Source organism: Jaculus jaculus, chromosome 3, assembly GCF_020740685.1.
Source record: "Jaculus jaculus isolate mJacJac1 chromosome 3, mJacJac1.mat.Y.cur, whole genome shotgun sequence".
Lineage (NCBI taxonomy): Eukaryota > Metazoa > Chordata > Mammalia > Rodentia > Dipodidae > Jaculus > Jaculus jaculus.
The window spans coordinates 108,742,450-108,754,381 of record NC_059104.1 but is presented as its reverse complement, the minus strand read 5'-3'; the positions used below and the strand labels follow the sequence as shown (position 1 = coordinate 108,754,381).

The 11,932-nt window shown below is 42.3% G+C and overlaps 1 protein-coding gene across 2 annotated transcripts in view; it reads left to right on the top strand.

Moving 5' to 3' along the window:
* Positions 1-512: 512 nt before the first annotated feature.
* Positions 513-11,932, top strand: part of Exph5 (exophilin 5) — a 91,870-nt gene continuing 80,450 nt past the window's right edge. For both annotated transcript variants that reach the window (XM_045145810.1, XM_004652951.2), the window contains exon 1: positions 513-683. In XM_045145810.1, the coding sequence (XP_045001745.1) occupies positions 565-683 (119 nt within the window). In that variant the 5' untranslated portion in view covers positions 513-564. The remainder of the gene's footprint in view (positions 684-11,932) is intronic.

Below are 11,932 nucleotides of genomic sequence, written 5' to 3'. Positions count from 1 at the left end.
CTGCCAGTTCTAAACTCCTACCTGTAATCCCACTTCCTAGGGGCTCTTAAGTTATTGCAACGGGGATTAAGAATGGATCTCTTTCCTCCTCACTCTTTCTACTAGCCACGTTCAAGTTCTTAGAGCAAATAGCAACCGCCAAAGCAAATACTTTAGGGACAACACTTAGACTGGGTTTCACTTCAAGGTTCAATTCTACAGGCTTGTTTTCTTAACAAGTCACACAGGGCAGGGAGGAGAGGAGGTAGGGCCCGCCCAGCTGAAATGCGATTGGTTCCATCTCCCCATTTAGTCGTTTATTTTGCATTGCGGTTGGACAGGTTACCAGAAACTTGTCATTAAGGTATTAAAAAAAAAAAAAAAAAAAAAAAAACAAAACAAACTAGCCCTCTACGTGTGGGCTGTACCCTAGGCTTGTGGTTTTAGCTTTTTCAAAGGGGCGGAACTTGTTCTGGGGTATGGGATCAAGTTTGTGCAAAGTAGACTTCTTTATTTTGAGAAACAGCGCAGTGACAGGCGGCGCCAAGGAGCTTAAATGTGTGTAACTCGCAGGCAGGAGAGAAAATGACGAAAGTTCCCCAGGGATTTGATTTCAGTTTCTTAAACGAGGAAGAAGCCAGGCAGATCCTCCAGGTACTGGAAAGAAACGAGGAACTCCAGAGGGCAGAGAAGTACAGGATCAGGTACGTTTCTTTCTCAAGAATCCCGGCTAGCAACGCTTTCCCGCGGGGACCGAGCGGCATGGCGGAGGCTGGGGTGGGGAAGGGGGAGCTGCGCCCAGGCTCTCTCTGAAGGACTCCGGGATGCCTGGGCGGTGTCCTCTCCAGACCCCGCATCCGAGATGATGGGCTCTGCTGGGAGTCCTGGTCTCAGGGAGACTGCGTTCTTCAGTGCGCGTGGGTTTCTTTGCGCGAGAGTCCCTGGTTCTGGTCACATGGGTGTCGCTCTGCTGCGTGGAGTTCAGGGGCTGTGGGGCTCAGGTACCTCCTGGACCACTGGAGAGGTGGGTCATTTCAGGTGCCTGGAATTGCTGGCCTGAACCCCAGGGCAGGAGCCCAGGAGCCTGCTCCAGACTTGCGTGGGTGAATGGGACTTGGATGCGCGGTGAGGTTGTCTGGAGTAAGTGGGTCTTCTCCCTGTGCGCTGCAGTAGGCAGAAAGTTTTTACAGAATTTCACCGCTAACCTTAGGATACCTTGTGATGTAGGTGAGGGACTTGTTGCCAGCGAATAAGATTCAAAGATAATTTCCTGCGGTGTAAATTCACCAGTTTTTCTGCTCAGGTGGGCCCGATAGACTCACTCAAGGACATCTCTGGTGGACTGTGGCAGAAAATTCAGGCTATCACTCTCAGGCAGCAATGTACTGGAATTCCAGCATCGACTGGAACTTTGAGAGCCAGCTTGTTGTCATCCACTGCTTGCTGATGTCAGCTTGTGAGTTCTGGTTCCCATTCCTCACAGTCCCCTCACTCCCACACTGCTCCCCAAGAGAGAAAAACGCCCTTCAAGGACACTCTTCAAACTGGGAAATCCTAGTTCATCTTTGTAGAAATAATTACAATTCCCTGGGCCCAAAGCCCTGCCTCTAACTCTTCTCTGGAGACAGGGCTCTGGGGTAGGAATGATGTGTGGATTGTAAGGATATGGATTTCATGCCATCACACTCTGCTTTTGAGAAATGGGGTCATCATTGGGCCAAACAGTGTAAAAATTGTTTACTGCTGAGAACAGTGTATCCATACCCACGTGCATGTGTATATCCACACGTTCACCACGTTCACAAGGGCTCATGACACTGAGAGCTAAACTTGAGAACTGCATGGAGGTAGCTTCAAGGTACATGTATTCCCCAGGCACCAAGGCTGCGCTTGCTCTCAGCCTGACCCTGAACATGTTCCTGCTCCCCCAAGAGGAGTAGCCTCCTTAGGGACCCACTGCATATGTGGAGAAAGTGAGAGCAAAATAGAGTAACAAGAGGGAGGGAGGGAAGTTTCCATTTAGACATCATTAACTAGACCTTTCACAACCTATAGACTTAGAAACAGTGACATAGTTTATATTCATTTTCATTCGAAGGCATTTTATACTCAACCCAAAGTTGTCAGCTCATGATTCCCCCATCAGTTGACTTTAAAGTGAATTGGATCTACACATGGGTAACAAAGGTTGCTAGGCTAGATGTTGGAAGAAGGGAACACATCTTCTGATTTCATATGCTTATGTCTGAAATTAAGTATCAACAGAAAGGGCCACAATGCTAAGATGAAAATGTCAGTATTGTAGCTACTACAATTATTGTCTAAACAATATGAAAAAAGTCACAATTAAAATATAAAAATAAGTAGATAATTGGACTAACTGCTCCGAGCAATCGTTTCCAGTACTTTCTGTTTCGCTGGCTAGTCCCTGGCTCCCACTGTCATGTCCTGTCTGCGTGGCAGTCTCCCTGGGACTGTTCTGCTTCACTGCTCCCGGCTCCCTCCACCAGCCACAGGAGCAGATAGTGGCCTGCAGAAAGGGCTGAGATGAACTATCAGCTTGACTGCTTCTTCTGCTCGTGTTCTTGGTAGGTGTGGTTATTTCTTAAATCAAAAGTTGAGACATGTGACTTCTAATTCAAGACCACAATTCCAGAGACAGTTCCAAGGCCTCGTTTTAGTGACTCTGGACTCTGGGACTTATTCCCTACTGAGAAATAGCTTCAAGATCTCTTGGCTCAGAAAAATAACTCAATAGGGTACTAGTTTGAAAAGTCAACTGGTCAGAAGACAGCTGATGAATTCAGTTGTATTTAAAATATATTTGAGATGTCTACAAAACAACTAAGAAAACATACCCTATAATCAGAAACACAAGGGCAACATTGCCATGCAGGAACAGCTGAGTTCCTCATGCAGGAGACAGAACCCTCTTCTCACCCTTCCCCACCAAAAGCCACTCCTGCACACACAGAATTGTCTGCTGATCTCCATTATCTGCAACAGTCTTCTCTGACACCAGCTTACTGAGAAAGTATTTGCATTGAATGTGATAGTGTTTATAATATATAAAATGTCTACTCAAATTTTTAAGAAAGCCAGCAAAATCCAAGTTGATAAATAGGCAAAAGATAGAAATAAATAATCCACACAATAAGATAGCTAAATAATAAACATAATAGATGGGGTAATCAAGGAAAATTCATCCTGAGATAGTGTGGTACTCCTTTGAAAAACAATAGAGAAGACTAGAGTGAAATGGGTAGACTGCATGTCATTAGTGGGAAAAGCTGTCAAAATGCCTTTTAGTGAACAATATTACAGTATTTATAGATGAGCCATGCTCTTGACTTGGTTGTCCAATTCTTGGATATTTCTCATCAATAGAAGACTGAATTTGAGAAGATGCCCACATATTTATTAAGCAATATCTTTTAATACAATGGTAGTGATTATTGCCATAATAATAACAGCTATCTTTTATTAGGCTCTTATTGCATACTGGGCAACACACTAAACATGCTGTAAGACTTTATTTATTCCCTCAATAATCTTGCTAGGCATATTCTTTAATTTCCATTTTTCACGGAGAAGGAAAACTACTTACAAAAATTGTGTTTCTCTCTGCCTCTGTTTCTCTTCCTCTCTTTTCCTGATCCCTCTTCCTCTCTCCCAGTACAATAAGTCTTGGGTGAAAAAAAAAGTTGAGTATCTTGTACAAGTCAAGTAGTAAAACCAGAATTCAAATTTAAGCCTAGCTCAAAATTATTTTATCAGTCAGAATTGAATAATACTCTCAGCCATTCTTTGGGGGAAAGTATTGTGGATGCTTTTATTTTTGTTTTTTAATTATTTATTAGTGCCTTTAATCCCAGCACTCAGGAGGCAGAGGTAGGAGGATCACTGTGAGTTTGAGGCCACCCAGAGACTGCATGGTGAATTCCAAGTCAGCCTGGGCTAGAGGAAAAGCCTACCCTACCTCCAAAGACATATATATTTGAGAGAGAGAGAGAGAGGGGGGGGGGAGAGAGAGAGAGAGAGAGAAAGAGAGGGAGGGGGGAGGGGGAGAGAGAGACAGAAAGAGAATGGGCATGTCAGGACCTCCAGACACTGCAAACGAACTCCAGATATGTGTACCACCATCTGCATCTGGATTATGTGGGCTCTGAGGAATTGAACCTGGGTTTTTATTTATTTTTTTGTCTTTTTTTGTTTTTTGTTTTTGTTTTTCGAGGTAGGGTCTCACTCTGGCTCAGGCTGACCTGGAATTCACTATGTAGTCTCAGGGTGGCCTCGAACTCTCGGTGATCCTCCTACCTCTGCCTCCCAAGTGCTGGGATTAAAGGCGTGCGCCACCACGCCCGGCTATTTTTTGTCTATTTTTATTTACTTATTTGAAAGCTACAGAAAAAGAGAGAAAGAGGGAGAGAGAGAGAGAAAGAGAGAGAGGGAGGGAGGGAGGGAGGGAGGGAGGGAGAGAATGGGTGCGCCAGGGCTTCCAGCCACTGCAAATGAACTCCAGATGCGTGCACTCCCTTGTGCATCTGGCTAGCGTGGGTCCTGGGGAATTGAGCCTTGAACCAGGGTCCTTAGGCTTCAAAGGCAAGCGCTTAACTGCTAAGCCATATCTCCAGCCCTGAACCTGGGTTTTTATGCTTTGCAGTCAAGCACCTTAACCACTAAGCCATCTCTCCAGCCCATGAATGGCTTTTCACAGAAGGGAAATAAAGCTTCGCAAGGTTGAGGGACTTATCCAGAGTCATGTAGTTCAAAAATTACAGAGCTAGAACTTGAATCAAAATCGATCTGGATTCCAAACCTGTTTTATTCACATAAATGTATATGTAGTGACTGAGCAAATGGTTCTGTGAGTAAGGTTGCTTGCTGTGGAGGCATGAAGCCCTTAGTTCAATCCCTAGCACCCACTTAAAAAGACATGTAGCCACACATGCCTGTAACTCCAACACTAAAGGGGCAGGAGGATTGCTGGTGCACCCTGGTCAGTCTAGCTGAAAAAAAAATTGCTCAAAGTTTGGCAAGAGACTCAGATCCAAGAAGTAAAACAAGAGTGACAGGGGAAGACACTGATATCTTTCACGGCTCTCTGTACACAAGCACATGGCTGCACCCATCTATACATAAATATGCATACAGCATGCACACACACACACATACTAAGCAAGAACATATCAAAAAGTAAATGTAAGTATATGTTATGCATATATAAACACATTAGACATATATGTAATATGCTATGATGCTTTGCAAATCTTTGTAAATCATTATTATATGACTCCCCCACAACTGCACCACCTCTATCACTGTGTCTCATGAATGGAACTCTGAAACAGAGAATACCAAAAGCTGGTGTCACCTCATCAGCTCACAGGATAGACACCAATTCATTAGAAATATTTGCTATTCCTGTTGGAGAAAATGTATAATGTAGCCAGGCATGGTGGCGCATGCCTTTAATCAGAGCATTTGGGAGGCAGAGGTAGGAGGAGTGCCACAAGTTCAAGGCCACCTTGACATTATTAGTGAATTTCAGGTTACCCTGGGCTAGATCAAGGCTCTACCTTGAAAAACAGGAAAATAATGTATAAAGTATTAGTTGTTACAGTGCTGGAATAATCATGTTGGTAAATGACATGTCTAGATGTAGACTATCTTGGCTCACTGGCAGTAGTGCAGCCCAGAAAGGGTTTCCAGAATATACTACTTTCTGATTGATTTGCACCAGAGTCCTTGAACACACAGAACCAAAGGTGTCAAGGTTGAGAATCTGTCAGTAGCTGGTGGGAGCAGTGGCATCCTGCAGAGGTTAAAAGCCACATGACCCTCCTAGATTTTCTACCTGCTAACTGCTTGTGGCATTTCCTCTAGTTAAGAGAGAAGCATTTCCAGACAGTGGGTACTGTTTATTAAGTATCTACCCTGCATTAAGGTCTGGGCCTTGAGAATCTAACAGTAAAACTAGACTCTACTCTCAATGTCTCAGGCTAGGAAAGGTTTTCAGTGGTGGTAGAACTGTAAGCAGAAACGCTCATATCAGTGTGTTGAATCTTCATATAAATATATTCCCTTCAGCAGCCCTCTGTGGCCTAGAGGAGAGGCCATGAGAACCAGGCCTGGAATTCACAGCCATACACAGTTGGGTGTTGATACAGAAGAAAGTATCAAATTTGTATCATGGATTTTTTAGATATTTGTGTTTTCCAGCAGCATGCAATTAGTTAATTCATTTGAGCAGAAGGAAGGACCTTCTTGCAGATATATTCCTTCATCTAGTGACTCCACTGGTTTGGTCGCATGGACAATACACACAGAATTACTATAATCACACAGCTCTACAGCTCAAGATCAGAGAGCTGAGTGGTTTTAGGTTTTATGATATTATATCTCCTTTACCTTTGAAACTCTGTCAGAATTGTCTTTGTTTTTATCCTGCTCCCGATAAAGCAGGAATTTTTATTTTCTTTCTTCAAAACTAATGATAATTATTGTAAAAGTCTACATTTGTTGAAAAGTTGCTCTGTGCTAAGCTTTTCATGTGCAACATATCATTTAACCTCACAATGTGGTGCATTAAGGATATATTAGTGTCTTTTCTCATTAAATGTGTCAAGAGCATGGTAGCTTGCTGGCGTAACAGCACCATGCTAGGAGTTATCAGATTTGGGTCTACAAGCACATTTGCAATTACTTCACTCCCACCTCCTATAGTACAGAACAAGTTGCAGTGACTCCCCCATTTTGCACATTTAGCTGGTGACAAAAACACAACTGAGATCTTTTCACTAAAAAAACTCTCATTATTTTAATTGACCATAGAAACCAAGAACACATAATTCTTTTTGTTTTACTTTTTGTTGACAACCTCCTTATATACATAGACAACATACCATTATCATGATCCCCTCCCACCACCCTTCCTTTTCCCCTCCTGAATCACCCCTTCACTGAATCCCTTCTTTGTTACAACTAGTCTCTCTTCTATTTTGATGTCATCACTTTTTTGCCTCCTATTATGCAGACTTTGTGTAGACAGAGTCAGCCACTGTGAGGCTATGAGTACCCCAGCCACTTTGTGTCTGGGAGACAGTACTTGCAAAGCACTCCTCTCCTTTTTTGGCTCTTACATTCTTTCCACCACCTCTTCCACAATGGTTATGAGCCTTGGAGGTTGTGATAGAGGTGTGAAGAACACAGAATTCTAAACACTGGCACTACTTTCTTTTCTCATCATATTTGATAAAAAAGCAGCTTATGGTTGGAAGGATTTATTTTGGCCCCCAGTTGAGAGAGTAGAGTTCTTGCCAAAGTTCATGATGGTGGGAACATATGGCTGAAATTCCCCACATCTCCACATCTAGCAGACCAGAAAGGAGAGAAAGGAGAATGCCAGTATTCACCTGGCTTCTTCCTTTTTTTCTTTTTGTTAAGTTCAAAACCTCAGCCTATGGGATGGTGCCACCCACATTCAGAGTGGGTCTTCCCAACCAGTTAGTCTTCTGTAGAAACACCTTTACAGACATCCCAAAGGTGAGCTTCATTAGTACCCTGGAGATTCTTTTTTTTTTTTTAAATTTTATTTATTTATTTGAGAGCGACAGACACAGAGAGAACGACAGATAGAGGGAGAGAGAGAATGGGCGCGCCAGGGCTTCCAGCCTCTGCAAACGAACTCCAGACGCGTGCGCCCCCTTGTGCATCTGGCTAACGTGGGACCTGGGGAACCGAGCCTCGAACCGGGGTCCTTAGGCTTCACAGGCAAGCGCTTAACCGCTAAGCCATCTCTCCAGCCCGAGATTCTTTTTTAATAAATATTTTATTTACTTATGAAAGAGAGAGAGCGAGAAAGTGGAGATAGAGAAAAAGAATGGTATGCTAGTGCCCCTAAGCCACTGCAAATGAACCCCAGTTGCATGTGCCACCTTATGCATCTGGCTTTATGTGGGTACTGGGGAAATCAAACCTGGGTCCTTAGGTGTGGCAGGTAAGTGCTCTAACAACTAAGCCATCTCTCCTGCTCAAATTGACAATCAGAATTAACTATCACAGTAGTAATGTGCCCAGTTATAAGTTGGGGGTAATATTACAAAGGAAAAGGACATAATGGATACTAAGGAACAATTTGTAGTATCTGCCTATGTAAGGAAAATTGCTGACACCTATATATTTTTAAAAGTATATATGTAGCTGGACATGGTGTTGCACACCTTTAATCCTATCACTCGGGAGGCAAAAGTAGGAGGATTTTTCTGAGTTTGAGGCCACCCTGAGACTAAATAGCGAATTTTAGGTCAACCTGAGCTAAAGTGATACCCTGCCTTGGAAAACAAACAAACAAAAAGGAGTATATGTGTTTTGTAAGGATGTACTTCAAACTGCTGTCAAATTGTTATCTTTGGGGAATGACATTTAATGGGAAGTGAAATCTTTTACTACTATTTTATACTTTAAGTTATAATATGTTTTAAAAGTATTTACTTTTTTAGTAAAAAAGACATGCAGAATATTTGAATATTTTACCTTTATCTTCACAAATGTCTTAGGGGCTGGGGAGATTGCTCATTCAGTAAGTGCATACCTTACAAGCATGATGCCTGAGTTCAATTTCCAGCACCCATGTAAAATGCCAGGAGTGGTGGCATGTCCTGTAATCCCAATGCTAGGAAGGATGAGCTGAAAGGATCCTGGAGCTTGTTGGCCAGCTAACACAGCCTAATTGGTGAGCTCCAGGCCAATGACAGACCCTGTTTCAAAAACAGGTGGACAGTGTTCCTGAGGAGGACATCTGAGATTGTACTCTGGCCTCCATACACGTGTACCCCTACCCACACACAATGATTTTTTTGGGGGGGGGTTTCAAGGTAAGGTTTTACTGTAGCTCAGACTGACCTGGAATTCACTATGTAGTGTCAGGGTGGCCTCAAACTCATGGTGATCCTCTTACCTCTGCCTCCTGAGTACTGGGATTAAAAGTGTGCACCATCATACCCGGCTGTAAATTGTTATTTTTTGTCCATTTTTTTTATCAGTTTTTGTTCTGTAGCCCAGACTGGCCTAGAATTCACTAATTAGCCCAGGTTGGCCATAAATTTGTGACAATCCTCCTGACAATCTTAGTCCCTTCAGCACTGGGATTATAGGCATGAGCCACCATTCCCTATTTATACATGACTTTAAAAATATCTGTTTAAATGCTTTTCTGCACTTGTTCCTTTCTTAATAATGTTACAGTATCCATGGGTAAGTTGTCTATTAACCCTGATTCTTGAGATCAAGGATTATTTTGGGTAGGGAGCCTCACATACCATGTGGGCACTCCATACCTAATGAGCTAAAACTGAACTGCTGGGTAAGGATTAAGAAGTATGGGAAAGAAGATCTGGGGGAGACATATGTAGGACCAAAGGTCAGGGTCAAGGCTAGTCAGAAAGCCCTTTCCTTTGTCATGGGCACTGATGGTATTAAAACTGGCAGCCAATGAAAGCCAAAGGGAGGCCATGATAAGGTTAGTAAAAAAAGGTTTTCCTCCCCTGTTAGCACATAGTCTAGAACCCAGAGGAAGTGTGGAGTGCCTTGCCTGAAGCATTGCCTTTCACAGTTCTCTCTACCTTCATGCAGGCCTATGTGGCTGCAGTTGGTTGCTGCATCGGCTGTGTTTGAGAGCATAGGTTCACCTCCTCCTCCTTGGGAATGTTTCCTTATTGACATTGCCCATGGCTCTATTAAAAGGCTGTACTTCAAATAATAAATTGGCACCACCACAGTTGCCAGCTTCCTCATTCCATTCTGTCATAGCTTTCTAATAATGAAAGAAGAAAATGAGGGCTACAAGGACCAAAGACCCCATCTCCAATAAAATGTTATGATGTTTTTATATGGAGACCAAGTTTGCTTTGGTTTCAGCTCTAAAACAGCATTTAACAGCAGGGAGGAGAATAAGAAAGAGATGGGGAGATAGCAACCTACTCTGGAAACCACTGTTTTCCATCACTATAGTTTTTTTGTAAAAGAACTATATGAATAGGGCTGGAAAGATGGCTTAGCAGTTAAGGCACTTGCTTGCAAAGCCTAAGAATGCATGTTTGAATCTCCAGGTCCCACATCGCCAGACACAAAGTGACACAAGTGTGCAATGTCACACATGCACAAAATTGGGTGCACACATCTCTAGTTCATTCACAGAGGCTGGAAGACCCTGGAATGCCCACTCCCTCTCCCTCTTTCTGTCTCTCTGTCTCTCAAAAATAAAAAATTAATACATTGTTTTTCAAAAGAATTATATGGACAGAAACAGAGTACATGCCCTTTTGAAACTGGATTCTTAACTCACCAAAGTGCCCTTGAGATGAACACTAACTGTTATTTGTCAGTAATTCATTCCCTCATATTTCTGAGTAATACTCCACCTGTGTATACCACAGTTTGCCCATCCACCCACTGCAGAACATACTCATTCCAGGTTTGGGCAATTTCAAACAGAGCTCTTCTGATGTGTGTTCAGGTTCTAATGCGAACAAAGTTTTTACCAGGAATAGATTTGCCAGTTTAGGGCTGAGAGATGGATTAGTATTTAAAGTACTTGCATGCAAAGCCAAAGGTTTAATTCCTCAGGACCCACATAAGCCAGATGCACAAGGTGGCATATGCATCTGGAGTTTGTTTGCAATGGCTAGAGGCCCTGGAGTGTCCATTCCCTCTCTCTCTCTCTCCCTCACTATCTCTCCCTCCCTCCCTGTTTTCTCTCTCTCTCTGTCTCAAATAAATTTTTTTTAAAAAAAAAAGAATTGCCAGTTTATATTCTTGAATTTTAAAGACACTTGCCAACTTTCCCCCCAATGACTATAACATTCTGCATTTCTATCAGTAGAGTATGAAAGTGCTGATTTTTATCTCAGTTATTTGGGTTGTGTAACAAAATACTTTAGACTGGATGTTTTACAAACACCAGAAAAGTATTGTGCACAGTTCTGGAGCATGAGAAGTCCAATATCAAAGTGTGGAATTTTTGCTGTGTGCTAAAGACCCTTTCCTCATAGATAGTGCCTTTTCAGTATCTTCTCATGGTAGAAGGGGCCAGAAGGTTCCCATCAAGTGTCTTGTGCCAGGGAATAAATCCCATTGAGAGTGGAGCCCTTTTGACCTAATCGTCTCCCAAAGGCCATACCTCATAGTATGCTCATCACCTTGGGGACCTGGTTTCAACATGGAAATTTGGAGGGGACACATACATGCCAACTGTAGAACAATCTTGAATCTTAGTAGCATTTGTTTTCAATGTCTTTATTTTACTCATTTTAATAAGTTTGTGGTGTTGTCATGTTTTAACTTGCATTTCTCTAATGACTAGTGATGGCAAACAGTTTTATATGGTTCTCACCTTTGATCTCTTTGGTGAAGTAACTGTTCAAATCTTTTGCATATTTTTAATTATGTTTTTTGCTTTTGAACTGTTGATTATTAAGAATTCTTTTGTTTTGGTGTTTTGAGATAGGGTCTCACTCTAGCCCAGGCAGACCTGGAACTCATTATGTAGTCTCAGGGTGGCCTTGAACTCACAGCAATTCTCCTACCTCTGCCTCCTGAGTGTGACCACACACAGCAAGAGTTCTTTATATATTCTGAATACAAGTTATCTGAAGAATATATATTCAAACATTATCTTCTCACTTGTAGCTTGTCTTATAGTATCTTTGCAGAGCAAATCTCTTCATTTTGATGAAATTCAATATATCAATTATTTTTCTTTTATCAATTATGTCTTTGGTAGAATTCTGAAAATAGCCTGGCTAAGCCCAAGGTCACAAAGATTATTTTCTCCAATGATATGCTTATGCCTTAGATGGCTCCATTTTGAAATATTTTTATGCAAAGTGTAAGGTTTAGGTTGGAGTTCATTCTAATTCTGCATATGGATGCCCAATTGTACCTTTGCAAACAT